The sequence below is a fragment of the Tachysurus fulvidraco genome, chromosome 16 (genome assembly GCF_022655615.1).
Source record: "Tachysurus fulvidraco isolate hzauxx_2018 chromosome 16, HZAU_PFXX_2.0, whole genome shotgun sequence".
Lineage (NCBI taxonomy): Eukaryota > Metazoa > Chordata > Actinopteri > Siluriformes > Bagridae > Tachysurus > Tachysurus fulvidraco.
Window position 1 is genome coordinate 21,627,051 of NC_062533.1, and position 17,500 is coordinate 21,644,550.

Here is a 17,500-nt window from a genome sequence, read left to right on the forward strand (position 1 = left end):
TTCATTCAAAGTTCTATATAATAATAATAATAATAATAATAATAATAATAATAATAATAATAATAATTACACTATTGAGTGAGACAGTTCTACATCACTCCTGTTCACTTTAACTTATACTGTCCATTATTAAGACAAAGAAGGATAGTTACATAACAGGTGTGTGTGTGTGTGTGTGTGTGTGTGTGTGTGTGTGTGTGTGTGTGTGTGTGTGTGTGTGTGTGTGTGTGTGTGACTCATCTCCTCGGTATTTCCTGGTTTTATTTCCTGGTCAATGATCTTTCAGACTTTTGTCACTTTTTCTGTATAAAAGTGATTTATTTATTTATGTATGTATTTATTTATTTATTATAGTGTTATTCAGATTTACACTTCAGAGCTCAAGTTATTCTGAATTTACAGCAGATTTTGAACTCAAACAGGAAGTGAAGAAACACACGAGAGTTTCACTAAAAAGTAAAAACAAAGTAAAGTAAACATCTGTAGATTATTACAGTATTGAATACAGTGCAGTGTGTTTCCACTCTGTAACAGACACACACACACACACACACACACACACACACACACACACACACAATCACATACACACATGCCGCTCGTTACAAAGCTCTGTCTCCGTCCGCCTTCCCCTTTGTCAATGTGTGTGTGTGTTTGTGTGTGTGTGTCTGTGTGTGTGTGTGTGTGTGTCTGTGTGTGTGTGTGTGTGTTTGTGTGTTAGGAAACACTTCAACTAGCACTTATTTCCCTATCTTTTGCATTTATTAAAAAAACTAATAAGACGTTATAGACATAAGCGCTTATGTAGGTCTCTGTATAACGGCTTACAGGTCTGGGTGTGTGTGTGTGTGTGTGTGTGTGTAACTTACAGGTCTGGGTATATGTGTGTGTGTGTGTGTGTGTGTGTGTGTGTGTGTGTGTGTGTGTGTGTGTGTGTGTGTGTGTGTGTGTGTGTGTGTGTGTGTGTGTGTGTGAGTGTGTGTGTATTACTTACAGGCGTGTGTGTGTGTGCATTACTTACAGGTGTGTGTGTGTGTGTGTGTGTGTGTGTTACTTACAGGTGTGTGTGTGTGTGTGTTACAGGTCTGGGTGTGTGTGTGTGTGTGTGTGTGTGTGTGTGTGTGTGTGTGTGTGTGTGTGTGTGTGTGTGTGTGTTACTTACAGGTGTGTGTGTGTGTGTGTGTGTGTGTGTGTGTGTGTGTGTGTGTGTGTGTGTGTGTTACTTACAGGTGTGTGTGTGTGTGTGTGTGTGTGTGTGTGTGGGTGTGTTGTACTTACAGGTGTGTGTGTTGTGTGTGTGTGTGATTTGTGGTGTGTGTGTGGTTTGTGTGTTGTGGTGTTTGGTTCCTTAGGCTTTACAGTGTGTGTGTTTGTGTGTGTGTGTTTGTTTTTGTTTTTGTTTTGTTGTTTGTGTGTGTGTTTTTGTTTACTATACAGGTGTGTGTGTGTGTGTGTGTTACTTTCTGGTGTGTGTGTGTGTGTGTGTGTGTGTGTGTGTGTTAATTAAAGGTGTGTGTGTTTGTGTGAGTGTGTGTGTGTGTTTGTTTGTGGTGTGTGTTTGTTTGTGTTACTTACAGACAGGTGTGTGTGTGTGTGTGTGTGTGTGTGTGTGTGTGTGTGTGTGTGTGTGTGTGTGTGTGTGTGTTACTTACAGGTCTGGGTTTTTTACTCCTCAGATTGTTGTAGAAGCTCTTGGCCGCCTCCCAGTCCTGTTCTGCCGCATCTCCGCTTTTTACTGTCGAGTTCTCTTCTTTTTCACTCATTTTACCGCTTAGTGTTTATACCGAGAGACCGAACACGACCAGAGAGAGAGAGAGAGAGAGAGAGAGAGAGAGAGAGAGAGAGAGAGAGAGAGAGAGACTCAGGAAGTAAACCGAAATGTATTCATGACGAATCTGCCACACTGAACACAAAGATTAAACATTAATACAGTTATAAATATTCAGGCTTTAACTCTGCACTAACGTTATTGTAAATAAAATATACACTTAATTATGAACATTTATACAGATATATAATCTACATTTATACAGATATATAATCTACATTTATACAGATATATAATCTACATTTATACAGATATATAATCTACATTATACAGATATATAATCTACATTATACAGATATATAATCTACATTTATACAGTTATATATAATCTACATTATACAGATATATAATCTACATTATACAGATATATAATCTACATTTATACAGATATATAATCTACATTTATACAGATATATAATCTACATTTATACAGATATATAATCTACATTTATACAGATATATAATCTACATTTATACAGTTATATAATCTACATTCATACAGATATATAATCTACATTTATACAGTTTATAATCTACATTTATACAGTTATATATAATCTACATTTATACAGTTATATATAATCTACATTTATACAGATATATAATCTACATTATACAGATATATAATCTACATTTATACAGATATATAATCTACATTATACAGATATATAATCTACATTTATACAGATATATAATCTACATTTATACAGATATATAATCTACATTATACAGATATATAATCTACATTTATACAGATATATAATCTACATTTATACAGATATATAGTCTACATTATACAGATATATAATCTACATTTATAGAGTTTATAATCTACATTATACAGTTATATATAATCTACATTATACAGATATATAATCTACATTATACAGATATATAATCTACATTTATACAGATATATAATCTACATTTATACAGATATATAATCTACATTATACAGATATATAATCTACATTTATACAGTTATATATAATCTACATTATACAGATATATAATCTACATTATACAGATATATAATCTACATTTATACAGATATATAATCTACATTTATACAGATATATAATCTACATTATACAGATATATAATCTACATTTATACAGATATATAATCTACATTATACAGATATATAATCTACATTATACAGATATATAATCTACATTTATACAGATATATAATCTACATTTATTCAGATATATAATCTACATTATACAGATATATAATCTACATTTATACAGATATATAATCTACATTTATACAGTTATATAATCTACATTCATACAGATATATAATCTACATTTATACAGTTTATAATCTACATTTATAGTTATATAAAGTTATATAATCTTAATCTTAATAACTCCATCTACAGTAACTCAATAACTCCATCTACAGTAACTCTATAACTCCATCTACAGCACACACAACACATCAGACCTCCAGTGATCAGTGACCTTCTGCTGCTGGAGCTCTTCCACCTCCAGGTGAACATTACCTGAAGCTCTTCATGTGTATCTGCACAGTATTCATTGTGCTGCTGATCAGCTGATAACTGCAGTGATGAGCAGAAACTGTTCCTAATAAAATGGTGAGTTTATAATATAATGTATAATAAATTATAAATATTATTCTTAAAATTAGTTTTCTGTTCAAAATATTTGTTAGTGAACTCATTAGGACAAATCTGTGTTTTTACACAATATTACACACTTTACACTGAACAGCACACACACACACACACACACACACACACACACACACACACACACACACACACACACACACAATAAACTCCTCAATACAATTTATATCATCAGCTGTGACAAATGTTTGTCTGATATAAAATTAGACAACTTTGAAATGTATGTAACTATTGTTGAGTGTTTGAGCTGAGAGAATAAAGAGAGACCGCTGAGGGGACGAGTGTTTAGAGCTGAGAGAATAAAGAGAGACCGCTGAGGGGACGAGTGTTTAGAGCTGAGAGAGTAAAGAGAGACTGCTGAGGGGACGAGTGTTTAGAGCTGAGAGAGTAAAGAGAGACTGCTGAGGGGACGAGTGTTTAGAGCTGAGAGAGTAAAGAGAGACTGCAGAGGGGACGAGTGTTTAGAGCTGAGAGAATAAAGAGAGACCGCTGAGGGGACGAGTGTTTAGAGCTGAGAGAATAAAGAGAGACCGCTGAGGGGACGAGTGTTTAGAGCTGAGAGAATAAAGAGAGACCGCTGAGGGGACGAGTGTTTAGAGCTGAGAGAATAAAGAGAGACCGCTGAGGGGACGAGTGTTTAGAGCTGAGGGAACACAAGACACAACAGGAAGTCAGTCTGTTCAGAAGACATTAAACTATGAATAGATAAAAGTATGATGTCATTTATTAATAAATATTGTACACAGTGTTTGTCATATCATTTAGTCCAGAAACAACAATTACCTCATGACTTTGTGAAATGTTTTTGACAAAATGAAATGTTGTGCCCCTCACTGTTTCCCCCCATAAATGCCCTCTCTTTCCTCACTTTCCTCTCTTATCTTGCTCTCTGTTCTTTCCTCTGTTCTTCCTCTCATGTTTGAACATGTTCATGGTTCAGTAAATTGCTTGCATTTGCACCTTACAATTGTTCACTGTTATGATCTGGTCGTGCCCACTGGGCTGCTGGTCTCTTTCACAGACCCTTAACACCCCCATTGCCCGTAATGCCCTGACAGCCCTGTTTGGCCGTGACAATGTGTGGTGATATTTGTCTTTACCACCTCGGTGTGTCTTTGTTCTCAAATGTGCACATGCTTCCCCATCACACCAGGATTGGATACGAGAGCTATTGCAGTACATCCACCTTAAAATAATCTCTTTTAAAGCATCATTAGGATCCTTTTATAAAATCTAGAGCATTATATTGGATTTGATTGAGAACTCCTCAGTATCACCTGGACCTTTTTGTTAGAGCCTTGTTAGAGGACTACTCGAGACCCCTTTTTATTTTTATTTATTTATTTATTTATTTATTTACTGTTTGTTTGTTTGTTTATTCTTTCTCTCGTTCTTTCTTCCTTCTGGCCAGGGGGGGGGGGGTTTGGTTTGTTTGTTGATCTCATTTTGTAACTAAGGTAATAAATTGCATATCTACTTATAATTGTTTATTGTTGAATTGTGATTGGTCCGTGTGGTTCTTCCACAGAAAGCTCATGTTACTGTGACAGGAAATAAAGTAGGCGGAGTTTCAGTGTGCGCACTTCTGCAGTCTGAATTATAAATGTCTTATCCAGTTTCACAGACAAAAACATGCATCATTATTAATTCACCTGTGAGATGACTTTTCAACAGGAGGTGTGTGTGTGTGTGTGTGTGTGTGTGTGTGTGTGTGTGTGTGTGTGTGTAAACAACTCACAGTGTCTCCCGCTTAACCGTTCACATTTAAATAAGCATGCCCCACTTTCTCCTCCGATTACACACACACACACACACACACACACACACACACACACACACACACACACACACACACACACACACAGTCCAGTATATAGCATCATAGGCAATGCTTACAAATGCTAGTACCCTAGAACCTATTTACCTCCATATTCCCACACCACATTCATAGGGTCCTGTTCCTTATTCTCAGTGCTGCACTACCAGGACCTCCCAGAGCTCTATTTCAGTTCCATTATAATTTTATTTGTATAGAACCTTTAACAGTGGACATTATGTCCTATACCCAGTGCCCTTGGCTGAATTTGATAAGGTCTCTACTTTTCTGTGTTTCAGAGCTCTTGTGACCTGTGACCCCAGACATAAATTTAGGAGTATTTTTTTAGGCATTAGCAAGTTAGCATGTTAGCCTGATCAGCATGGTTAAGAACAGAATAGTTTGTAGGCTGTGTGCACGTGTGTATAGACTATAGAACAGTATCAGGTTAAATAAATTAATTATTAACACACACACACACACACACACACACACACACACACACACACACACACACACACACACACACAGAGGGGACAGGGAAAAGACGATTCCACACTCACCTGAACAACCAGGTAAAGTGTTACAGCTCAAACATACAGGACAGGAAATAAAGGCATCTGTCTGAGAGCGGAGACGTGTGCAGTGCTGTAGACGTGTTTATGATGAGTGTCGCTGGGAGCTGAGGTTTGTTTTACTTCTTCATGTTAGATGTCTTACTGTATCGATTATCCCGTCATTAGCTGATTTGTGTTCTATAGAATTCCTCGTCACAGCCGGTGTGTTGTGAGTTCACCGTCCTAATGTGAAATTTCCATTTGAATATAATAATAATAATAATAATAATAATAATAATAATAATAATAATAATATTAAGAAGAAGAAGAAGAAGAAGAAGAAAATGTAGTATATATTTCTTTAGATATTTTGGTTTTATAGTCATTATAACTTTTTCGAGGCTTGCCTTTACATCTTATTAGTTGCTGTGTTTATTGTTATTGTTCATGTAAACCATTTGATTAATAGTAAAATGATTACATCGCTGAACATAGTGTTCCTCATCAGTTCCTCATTAGTGTTATGTAACAATGTGATGTGTTTCTTCATCAGGAACTAACATGAAGTGAAGTATGAGACACACAAAACAAGACTGAGTCAATGGCATTCTTCAAAAGTTTCCAGGAGAGCCTGTCCTCCGTATCTGTCTCTTCCATCCTGGATTCGGTGTCCAGCACCGTCTCAAACACAGTGGATGGTGTGAGGACAGCAGTGAATGATGTGACGTATACGGTGAGTGACCAGCTGACAGAGCAGGTCAACACTATCATCAATAAGAAGCAGGGTGAGGATGAGGACAAGGATGAAGGTGAAAAAGACTCAGAGAGCAAGACAGGGGCGGCGGGGCGAATAAACTCAAAGAGACAGGCTTTCGCAGACGAGCAGGAGGAGCAACGTGAGAGAGAGAAGCAGGAGCAGGAGCGGAGGAATGAGGAGGAGCAGTGGGAGTGGTGTTATGCTCCATCTAAAGGCTGGTACCGAAAACGAAGAGACCCAAATCAGAGAGGGACGAGTGCAGAGAGACAGGAGAATAAGGACGAGAGGACAGGAACTAGTACACAGCTCTCACCCCTTAATGCAGACATGAACTTACAGAAAGTGAAAGCTGTAAGGATGGAAAATGATGAAGGAGGACAAAAGGACAACATCTCCAAGACCAGTGCTGAGACACCATACTGCAAGGACACTGGGACAGAACCAAGTCCAGAGTCCAACAACAAGCAGACGAATGGACAGACACCTGATGGACACATACCAGAAGGAGACACACAAGATGGACACACACCAGAGGGAAACACACCAGATGGACATACACTAGAGGGACACACACCAGAGGGACACACCCAAAACAGATATGCCCAAGACAAAGACGATTCAGATAAGAGGAGAAACTCCACGTCTACTAAACCGAAACAGAATACTGGTATCTGTCTGTCTGCATATCTGTTTGTCCATTTACAAGTCTGCCTGTCTGTCCGATTGTCTGTCTGTATACCAGTCTGTCAACCTGTATATTAGTTTGTCTTATTGTGTAACTGTATATCTTCCTGTCTGTCTGTCTGCTTGCCTCTATGTGTCTGTCTCTCAGAAAATAATGTTTAATCTCGCTGTGTCTCTGCCAGTCTCTCAGTACCTGTGTGTCTGTCTGTCTGTCTGTCTGTGAACCCGTTTGCCCCTCTGTCTATACATCAGTATCTGGTTGTCTCTATATCTACCATCTGTCTTCATCTATCTGTCTCGCTCAGACTGTATTATGTTCTTTATGCTACTGTAGGGGGGTTTACTGCTGAGGGTGGAGCCGATGAGGGTGGAGCTGATGAGGAGAGACAGTTACCTCAGGAAGAGGACAGTCAAGAAGGTGAGACAGGTGATGCCACATTGACACTGCTGATTTAAATGAGATAGACTACATTATAAGATTTGACCCCTGCAGTGTCACACTAATGCTAACAGTAATGCTAATGCTGTTTTCCTGAACTCAGGATGCAGCAGGTCAAGAGGCTCAAGTGTCCTACAGGACCAGCATGATGGGGATGAAGCCACAGGTTCACAGGATCCTTTAGAGGTCACTGAGTTCAGTGAGGACAAGAACAACACAGAGCGCTCCTTTAAGAAAGAACGTTTCCGCCACTGTACTCTCCTCTAAGGCTCCACCCACAGACCAGCCTGTCCAATCAGGAAAAACATCCATGTGAATAGTTGGACATCAAATACAAGACGAGTGAAGATTAGAGGATTGACATTTGACAAACTGACATTTTCATGATATCACCATGACAGCAACAAAACACTGAAGCATGCTGTGCTCATTACGATGGATTTTACATTACAAGTAGAAAGAAAGTGAAGCATCAATCCAGCAGCTTTCAAAGTGTCCACCATGTGCTTACAGAGCATGCTGTACAGATTACTGAGATTTAAAACCTTCAAATGAGCAAATAAAAAGTCCACCGTGATGTTAGCATAAACAAGGGTCAGTGGCGTAAAGAGATGACAACAAGGCTTGTGTTTAAACCCCACGAGTGACTTTACTTCTGTTAATGAGACAAGAAAGTGATGTGGATGAAGCTGTGAGTCAGAGTGAGAACTCACTTCAGCAGTAATGCTGTTTCTCCATCAGGAGAAGAGGTTATAAACATAGGCATTATAAACATAGACGTCATAAACCTAGGGGTTATGAACATAGGGGTTATAAATATACAGGTCATAAACATAGGCATTATAAACATAGGCATTATAAACATAGGCATTATAAACATAGACGTCATAAACCTAGGGGTTATGAACATAGGGGTTATAAATATAGAGGTCATAAACATAGGGGTTATAAACATAGGAATTATAAACATAGGAATTATAAACATACAGGTTATAAACATAGGAGTTATAAAAGTAGAGGAAAACATTGTATTTTTAAGTGGAACTGGAATTAAATATTTAAATGTTATTTTCTTCTTTTTAAATGAATCTTACTTCTGACTGAGGAACACAAACAGCTTTCAGTTCATTGTCCTTCATATAAACTACATGAAGCAGAGTGTGACCATGTGAACTGTATTACAGCACACTTCTCCCTCTTCAGGCCTACTGTGAAGTGTTTGTGGTACAGTGTGTGTGGTACAGAGTGTGTGGTACAGTGCGTGTGGTACAGAGTGTGTGGTAGTGTTTGTGGTACAGTGTTTGTGGTACAGTGTGTGTGGTACAGTGTGTGTGGTACAGTGTGTGTGGTACAGAGTGTTTATGGTACAGAGTGTGTGGTACAGAGTGTGTGGTACAGTGTTTATGGTACAGTGTTTGTGGTACAGTGTGTGTGGTACAGAGTGTTTATGGTACAGTGTTTGTGGTTCAGAGTGTTTATGGTACAGTGTGTGTGGTACAGTGTTTGTGGTACAGTGTGTGTGGTACAGTGTTTATGGTACAGAGTGTTTGTGGTACAGTGTTTGTGGTACAGTGTGTGTGGTACAGTGTGTGTAGTACAGTGTGTGTAGTACAGTGTGTTTTTCAGAGTGTTTATGGTACAGTGTTTGTGGTACAGTGTGTGTGGTAGTGTTTGTGGTACAGTGTGTGTGGTACAGTGTGTGTGGTACAGTGTTTGTGGCACAGTGTTTGTGGTACAGTGTGTGTGGTACAGTGTGTGTGGTAGTGTTTGTGGTACAGTGTGTGTGGTACAGTGTTTGTGGTACAGTGTGTGTGGTACAGAGTGTGCGGTACAGTGTGTGTGGTACAGTGTGTGTGGTACAGTGTGTGTGGTACAGAGTGTGCGGTACAGTGTGTGTGGTACAGTATGTGTGGTACAGTGTTTGTGGTACAGTGTTTGTGGTACAGTGTGTGTGGTACAGTGTTTGTGGTACAGTGTGTGTGGTACAGTGTGTGTGGTACAGTGTTTGTGGTACAGTGTGTGTGGTACAGAGTGTTTATTTTTTTTGTTCTGTACTAACAGTGTTGGGCAGTAACGGTTACTTTTGACAGTAACTAATACTCTAACGCGTTACTTTTTTAAATAAAGTAACTCCGTTACCGTTACTATATGGTGCGTTACCCGTTACTATACGGTGCGTTACCCGTTACTATATGGTGCGTTACCCGTTACTATATGGTGCGTTACCCGTTACTATATGGTGCGTTACCCGTTACTATATGGTGCGTTACCGTTACTATATGGTGCGTTACCCGTTACTATACGGTGCGTTACCCGTTACTATACGGTGCGTTACCCGTTACTATACGGTGCGTTACCCGTTACTATACGGTGCGTTACCCGTTACTATATGGTGCGTTACCCGTTACTATACGGTGCGTTACCCGTTACTATACGGTGCGTTAACCGTTACTATACGGTGCGTTAACCGTTACTATATGGTGCGTTACCCGTTACTATATGGTGCGTTACCCGTTACTATATGGTGCGTTACCCGTTACTATATGGTGCGTTACCCGTTACTATATGGTGCGTTACCCGTTACTATATGGTGCGTTACCCGTTACAATGGTGCGTTACCGTTACTATATGGTGCGTTACCCGTTACTATATGGTGCGTTACCCGTTACTATACGGTGCGTTACCCGTTACTATACGGTGCGTTACCCGTTACTATACGGTGCGTTACCGTTACTATACGGTGCGTTACCCGTTACTATACGGTGCGTTAACCGTTACTATACGGTGCGTTACCCGTTACTATACGGTGCGTTACCCGTTACTATACGGTGCGTTACCGTTACTATACGGTGCGTTACCCGTTACTATACGGTGCGTTAACCGTTACTATATGGTGCGTTACCCGTTACTATATGGTGCGTTACCCGTTACTATAAGATGCGTTACCCGTTACTATATGGTGCGTTACCCGTTACTATATGGTGCGTTACCCGTTACTATATGGTGCGTTACCCGTTACTATATGGCGCGTTACCCGTTACTATATGGCGCGTTACCCGTTACTATATGATGCGTTACCCGTTACTATACGGTGCGTTACCCGTTACTATATGGTGCGTTACCGTTACTATATGGTGCGTTACCCGTTACTATATGGTGCGTTACCCGTTACTATATGATGCATTACCGTTACTATATGATGCGTTACCCGTTACTATAAGATGTGTTACCCGTTACTATATGGTGCGTTACCCGTTACTATACGGTGCGTTACCCGTTACTATACGGTGCGTTACCCGTTACTATACGGTGCGTTACCCGTTACTATATGATGCATTACCGTTACTATATGATGCATTACCGTTACTATATGATGCGTTACCCGTTACTATATGGTGCGTTACCCGTTACTATAAGATGTGTTACCCGTTACTTTTTTAAATGAATTAATTTAGACTGAAGTGTAGCCTACAGCCTAACCTGTTTACAGCAGTGACACATTGTAGGATTGGTGGATGCTGTAAACACAAAGACGCCGCACTGTGGGCCTGTTTCTGTTTATTCAAGTATGTCGGCAGTAATTCCAAAACACATGGGCTATAGCCCGCCCACACTGACAATTGATTGGTTGACTTACCGAAACAGACCAATCAGGATTGGCCCCCTCCCTCTCTTTACCGTGTGCTACAAGGTTTGGAGCACATACTTGAATACTTGTCTCTGTCTCGCATGCACGCTCTTGCTCGCTCGCTCTAGATTCCGCTATCAATATGCGGGAGCCAGATATGAGGGTGAACATCCGGGACACTTGGGATGTCTGGTTTTGTATAAACCATAAAAGGGCATTAATGGGAACATTAAAGAACGTTCTGTAAAACAGTAAATAAAAAAGTTACTTTTAACAGTAACGCGTTACCTTTTTGGTGTAAATAATCAATAACCTAATTGAGTTACTTTTTGAATGTAGTAACTAGTAACTGTAACTAGTTAGTATTTTTAGTAACTAGCACAACACTGGTTACTAACATGTTTTAGTGCTAGTACAGTTGTTGCAGTTCTCCTGTAGAGGGCAGCAGAGAGCTGGAAATATAAACACATTAATTTTAGGAGACACTCTGCTGCAGAAATGAAATAACAGAGAGAATGTTGTGTTTATCAGAGAGACTCCTTTTTACCCTCTGACTGTCAGGCAACTGTCTCACACCCAACCAAACTGTCCACATTAACTAAATCCACTTCCTGTTTACTTACCATCCTTAGTGGTGAGATAGATCAGATATGGGATCTGAAGGAATGAAGTGCTGCTGGTTCCTGTGTATTTATCTAAATTCTATTTTAAAGCACATAGAAAAATGTATTTATTTACAGTTTGTCATTCATACATGCTTACAGCAGTTATACAACAATCATCTCCTAACTAATAACACCGGGTTCTTGTCAGGTTCTCCACTTAAATAAACCTTCTCAATGAATTTACCTAACTGTGTCCTATAAGCAGTGAAGGATCCTGAAGAGGATCTGTGCTCATCAACCTGGTCCTTCTCCTTTCTCTAATAAATCCTCATTCACTCTGGTCACAGAGAACCTCAAGGTTCCTTCCTGGGTTCCTGAGGCATCATTGTCGAAGCTAAACCTGAAGCTGGGAATCTGTACAGATCTCTGGAAGACATTTCTTGGCTCTAATACTAAACTTCCTGATCTTTTTACAAGTTCCTTTTCTGAACACTTCTTGCCCTGGGCCAGAGCTTGGCTCGGTTCCTCCTGAAGGGGTGTGCTCTCCTCCAGATCACCAGTGGAACCTCTGGCTCTGGAGATGACCATGTAAACATTGTCTCCGATGCTGAATCTTCGTTTCTGTCGTGGTGAATGTTCCATCGGCACCACCATTTGTTTAAGGAGGTCACTGCAGCTCTTGGAACGTGTGAGCTCATCCTCCTGCTGCTTTTTCTTCTTCTCCGCCGTGCCAATGGCTCGGATCACATCGCTGTAGTCCTTACCTTTCTCTGACATGAACTTGAAGATGTCCACAATACTGGGTGCATGAGGCAATGATGCTTTGTGCATCTGCTCCAGCTGATCAGGAGAAAGCTTGTGCCTGTGCATCTGTCTGCGTTTCTTCAGGACTTTGTGGGCCTCCACCACCATGTTGACATTCCAGCTGAAGAACAGAGAAAGCCATGCCAGGCCCATGTAGATCCATAACTCCACACAGAAGCGGTATGGAGCCTTGTATTCCAGCCCAGTGTTTACACCTGGAACCAGATAAAAGCAATAAATACTCTAAATGTTTAGCAGGTTTATCACCACAGGAACTTTCCCATCCTCCCAGTCACATTTTACTGAGTTTAAAAAACATTTCAAAGATTTCTCATGGCTTTAGTTGCAGTATGCAGGGCGACACTACTGCTACGGGGTATCCATGGAAACCAAAGTCACTTATCAACAAGGCATAACTGGATTTGTTGGTTCATAAAATGTCATCTATTAAAACAAGAGAAGAATTTTTTTTATAAACACAGCATTTATACGATCGTAGAATGTCAGCAATTCCTTAATAAGGTCATGGAAACTGATGTTGAAATGAACAGCGCCACCTGCAGGACTGGAGCACTTGTACAGACAAGAGTATGTGAGCTTGGACATTTGAGAAGGTGGCTTCACACAGGGCCATTAGCGTACCTGCTACATAGTCTCCAAAGCCCACAGTGGTGAGGGTGATGAAGCAGAAGTAAAGCCCCTCCAGATACGTCCAATTCTCCATACACATGAAGATGAGCGGAGGGATGATCAGGTGGAAGAGTAAACCCCACAACAGGAACAATGTAGTGCAGATAAACTGTACCTTTTTCTGTCACACACACACATAAACACATACACACACACACACACACACACACACACACACACACACACACACACACACACACACACACACACATAAACACATACACACACACACACACATACACACACATTGTCTCTGCTCAGTTTATCAAAAGTCATCATGAGAGGTGAGAATGGACGCAGAGCCCAGATTACACAAAAGGACAGATGTTTATTGTTATGTTTGTATGCTAACGCTATGTGCAGATAAAACACATCACCGTGACACGCTGAGCTGAGAGAGCTGTAAGAAAATCTTTCATTTCAAAGCAGGTGATGGAGGGAGAGAGAGAGAGAGAAAGGAAGAGGAGTCAGGAGGAGCTGAACATTCCACGAAATGATTCACTAAATGACTCACTAAACAACTCACTGATTGATTCACTGAAGGATTTACTTTCTGGAGAAATCAAATTGTATATTCGACTTCTTAAAACAGTCAGGGTGCATTCCTGTGTGTGTGTGTGTGTGTGTGTGTGTGTGTGTGTGTGTGTGTGTGTGTGTGTGTGTGTGTGTATTACCACACTGAATCGTCTGTGCAGTAGAGCCTGGCTCAGACGTTTGGTTCTGCTACCAAAAAATGTTCCAAGTTCACTGATCCATGTGAGACACAGTGGAATTCCACATAAGCCAAATATGATGCAGAAGCCACGCCCTCCTGTTGTCTTCGGAGCAACCTGCCCGTAACCTAAACACACACACACACACACACACACACACACACACACATTGTAACTTTAAAAACTCCACCCTGAGTTTATTGTCCATTTGGTGTGGAGCTACAGACTATATGAAATTATTTAGTAAATTGATCAGAGGAGATCAGAGGAGATCAGAGGAGATCAGAGGAGATCAGAGGAGATCAGAGGAGGATGATCAGACTGAACTCAAATAATCAGCCTTTATAATAATCAGCTCTCAGATCAGACCGGTCTGATTATTCACCTCTGACCTTCTCATCCACAAGCTGTTTCAGTCTGCAGCTCGTCTGCTCTCAGGATGTTTCTGGTTATTTTTCTCTGTTCTGTGGAAACTCTAGAGACTGATGTGTGAGAATCTCAGCAGGAGACCAGCAGCTTCTGACATCTGCAGTCACACCACAGTTAAAGTCACAGAGATCAGATATTTTGTTCAGTCTGATGTTTGATGTGATGATCACCTGAAGCTCAGGTGTTCCTAATAAAAAACTACAGTGAGTGTCACAAACACACACACACACACACACACACACACACACACACACACACACACACTCACACACACTCACACACACACACACTCACACACACACTCACTCACACACACACTCACTCACACACACACACACACACTCACACACACACTCACTCACACACACACTCACTCACACACACACTCACTCACACACACACTCACACACACACACACACACACACACACACACACACACACACACACAAATATGCTGTAATTTATATATGCTGTAATTGGATTAGAATGTCCACATTATTTACACGGAGACGAGTTAAACAGCACATGACACTTTGGTGACACACCACACCATCCTCAGGTGAGTAAAAGGTACATCTGCTTACATTCTCCTCACTTGAGATAACAATCAAATCTGAGACTCATTGACAACAAACTGTCTTTGGATTGTTGTCTTGCTGCATGATGAAGTTTCTCCTGATTAGACTGGATGTGTTTCTCACTAAATTATCAGACAGAATGTTTCTGTAGACTTCTGAACTCATTGTGCTGCTGCCAGCATGAGCTTCATCATCAGTGATCAGTGAGCAGATGCAGTTTCAGAAGCATAAACCATGAGACTACTTACGTCCCTAAATCCTTCAAGTTAAACGTTATTAAGCCCCTCATTAAGAAACCTAATGTAGATCCTAATGAACTACCAAATTACAGACCTATCTCACACCTTCTGTTTATGTCTAAAATACTTGAAAAGGTTGTGTCTGTTCAACTGAGCTCCTTCTTACAGGAGAGCAACATCCTTGAAGAGTTTCAGTCAGGTTTCAGGCCCCATCATAGCACAGAAACTGCACTTGTTAAAGTTACAAACGACTTGTTCTTAGCTTCGGACCAAGACTGTATGTCACTATTAGTTCTACTTGACCTTAGTGCTGCATTCGACACTATAGATCACAACATTCTTCTAGATCGCTTACAAAATTAGACAGGTATTCATGGTCAGGCTTTAAGTTGGTTTAGATCCTACCTGTCTGACCGATACCATTTTGTAGAATTAAATGGTGAATCCTCCAGTTTATTACCAGTTAATTATGGGGTCCCTCAAGGATCAGTTCTAGGACCTCTGCTTTTCTCTATATACATGCTTCCATTAGGGAACATTATTAGAAGACATGGGATTAGTTTCCATTGTTATGCTGATGACACACAGTTATATATCTCATCAAAACCAGATGAAATAGCCACAGTGTCCAAATTAACTCAGTGCCTTAGAGAGATAAAAGACTGGATGAGCTGCAACTTTCTATTGTTAAACTCCGATAAGACAGAAATATTACTCATAGGTCCAAAAACCAGTGCACATAAACTCTCACAACTTAACTCCCATTTAGAGGGATGTACTATTACAAGTAGCTCGACAGTGAAAGACCTGGTGTTTATTAGACAGTAACTTGTCTTTTAAAAATCATATCACTCATACTACCAAAACAGCCTTCTTCCACCTTAGAAATATCACCAAGCTGAGAAACATCCTGTCTGTATCTGATGCTGAGAAGCTAGTTCCTGCCTTCATGACCTCTAGACTGGACTATTGTAATGCATTACTAGGTGGTTGTCCTGCATCTTTAATAAATAGGTTACAGTTAGTCCTAAATGCAGCTGCCAGAGTTCTCACTAGGACAAGAAAGTATGACCTTTAACCCCAATGTTATCATCTCTACACTGGCTACCTGTTAAGTTTAGAACTGACTACAAACTGCTGCTACTTACGTACAAGGCTCTTAATGGTTTAGCTCCCATGTATCTAACTAGTCTTCTAACACGTTACAATCCTTCACGCTCTCTGACATCACAAAACTCAGGACTTCTGCTAGTTCCCAGAATATCTAAGTCTACTAAAGGTGGTAGAGCGTTTTCTTATTTAGCTCCCAAACTTTGGAATAGTCTTCCTGATAGTGTTCGGGGCTCAGACACACTTTCCCAGTTTAAATGTAGATTAAAAACTCATCTCTTTAGTCAGGCGTACACATAATACATCCCATAATATTGTGCTCTATTACATCAGACTTGCTAATATTATGAACAGCAGATATGTTAATCCCTCTCCACTGCCCCTCTCTTATACCCATCCCGAGGCATCCAGACATTATACCAGCCCTGATCGTCTTCCGTGCGATTTTGGACCACTGAGATGAGGCTGACCCAGCGAACCCTGAGGCATCCAGAGATCTACCAGCTACACTTAGATTCTGCTATACTAAAAAGATGTGAACTCCATGTGATCTTTTACACCAATACAATATTTATCAGACTGTATATATATAATCACACCCCCAGTGTCACCCAGATGAGGATGAGGTTATATAATCACACCCCCAGTGTCACCCAGATGAGGATGAGGTTATATAATCACACCCCCAGTGTCACCCAGATGAGGATGAGGTTATATAATCACACCCCCAGTGTCACCCAGATGAGGATGAGGTTATATAATCACACCCCCAGTGTCACCCAGATGAGGATGAATTTATATAATCACACCCCCAGTGTCACCCAGATGAGGATGAGGTTATATAATCACACCCCCAGTGTCACCCAGATGAGGATGAGGTTATATAATCACACCCCCAGTGTCACCCAGATGAGGATGAGGTTATATAATCACACCCCCAGTGTCACCCAGATGAGGATGAGGTT

General features: G+C 40.3%; 3 protein-coding genes across 4 annotated transcripts in view; 1 reads left to right on the forward strand and 2 right to left on the reverse strand.

Annotated features, from left to right (window-relative positions):
• The window catches only part of nt5c1bb (5'-nucleotidase, cytosolic IB b), a 7,479-nt gene extending 5,623 nt beyond the window's left edge, over positions 1-1,856 (reverse strand). Inside the window, exon 1 of the mRNA XM_027140214.2 lies at positions 1,653-1,856. Within this exon, the coding sequence (XP_026996015.1) occupies positions 1,653-1,763 (111 nt within the window). The 5' untranslated portion in view covers positions 1,764-1,856. The remainder of the gene's footprint in view (positions 1-1,652) is intronic.
• Positions 1,857-5,817: 3,961 nt separating this feature from the next.
• On the forward strand, positions 5,818-9,048 carry LOC113638745 (cilia- and flagella-associated protein 251-like). 2 transcript variants are annotated; one of them, XM_027140208.2, is made up of 4 exons: positions 5,818-5,988; positions 6,412-7,282; positions 7,634-7,726; positions 7,842-9,048. In XM_027140208.2, the coding sequence occupies exons 2-4, from the start codon at positions 6,460-6,462 to the stop codon at positions 8,003-8,005; spliced, it is 1,080 nt and encodes a 359-aa protein (XP_026996009.1). In that variant the 5' UTR covers positions 5,818-5,988; positions 6,412-6,459; the 3' UTR covers positions 8,006-9,048. The 2 variants fall into 2 exon arrangements, with proteins under 2 accessions (XP_026996009.1, XP_026996010.1); XM_027140209.2 differs by having other exon boundaries at positions 5,819-5,988; positions 7,634-7,717.
• A 3,023-nt stretch (positions 9,049-12,071) lies between these two features.
• kcnk5b (potassium channel, subfamily K, member 5b) overlaps positions 12,072-17,500 on the reverse strand; it is a 12,253-nt gene continuing 6,824 nt past the window's right edge. The window contains exons 3-5 of the mRNA XM_027140203.2: positions 14,140-14,306; positions 13,418-13,586; positions 12,072-12,990 (exon numbers count right to left, since the gene is read on the reverse strand). Coding sequence (XP_026996004.2) covers positions 12,266-12,990; positions 13,418-13,586; positions 14,140-14,306 — 1,061 coding nt within the window. The 3' untranslated portion in view covers positions 12,072-12,265. The remainder of the gene's footprint in view (positions 12,991-13,417; positions 13,587-14,139; positions 14,307-17,500) is intronic.

Coding starts and splice junctions, on each gene's coding strand:
- LOC113638745 (XM_027140208.2), top strand. CDS start 6,460: ATGGCATTCTTCAAAAGTTTCCAGGAGAGCCTGTCCTCCGTATCTGTC. Junction 7,283..7,633: donor TAAACCGAAACAGAATACTG/GTATCTGTCTGT, acceptor ATGCTACTGTAG/GGGGGTTTACTGCTGAGGGT. Junction 7,727..7,841: donor CAGTCAAGAAGGTGAGACAG/GTGATGCCACAT, acceptor TCCTGAACTCAG/GATGCAGCAGGTCAAGAGGC.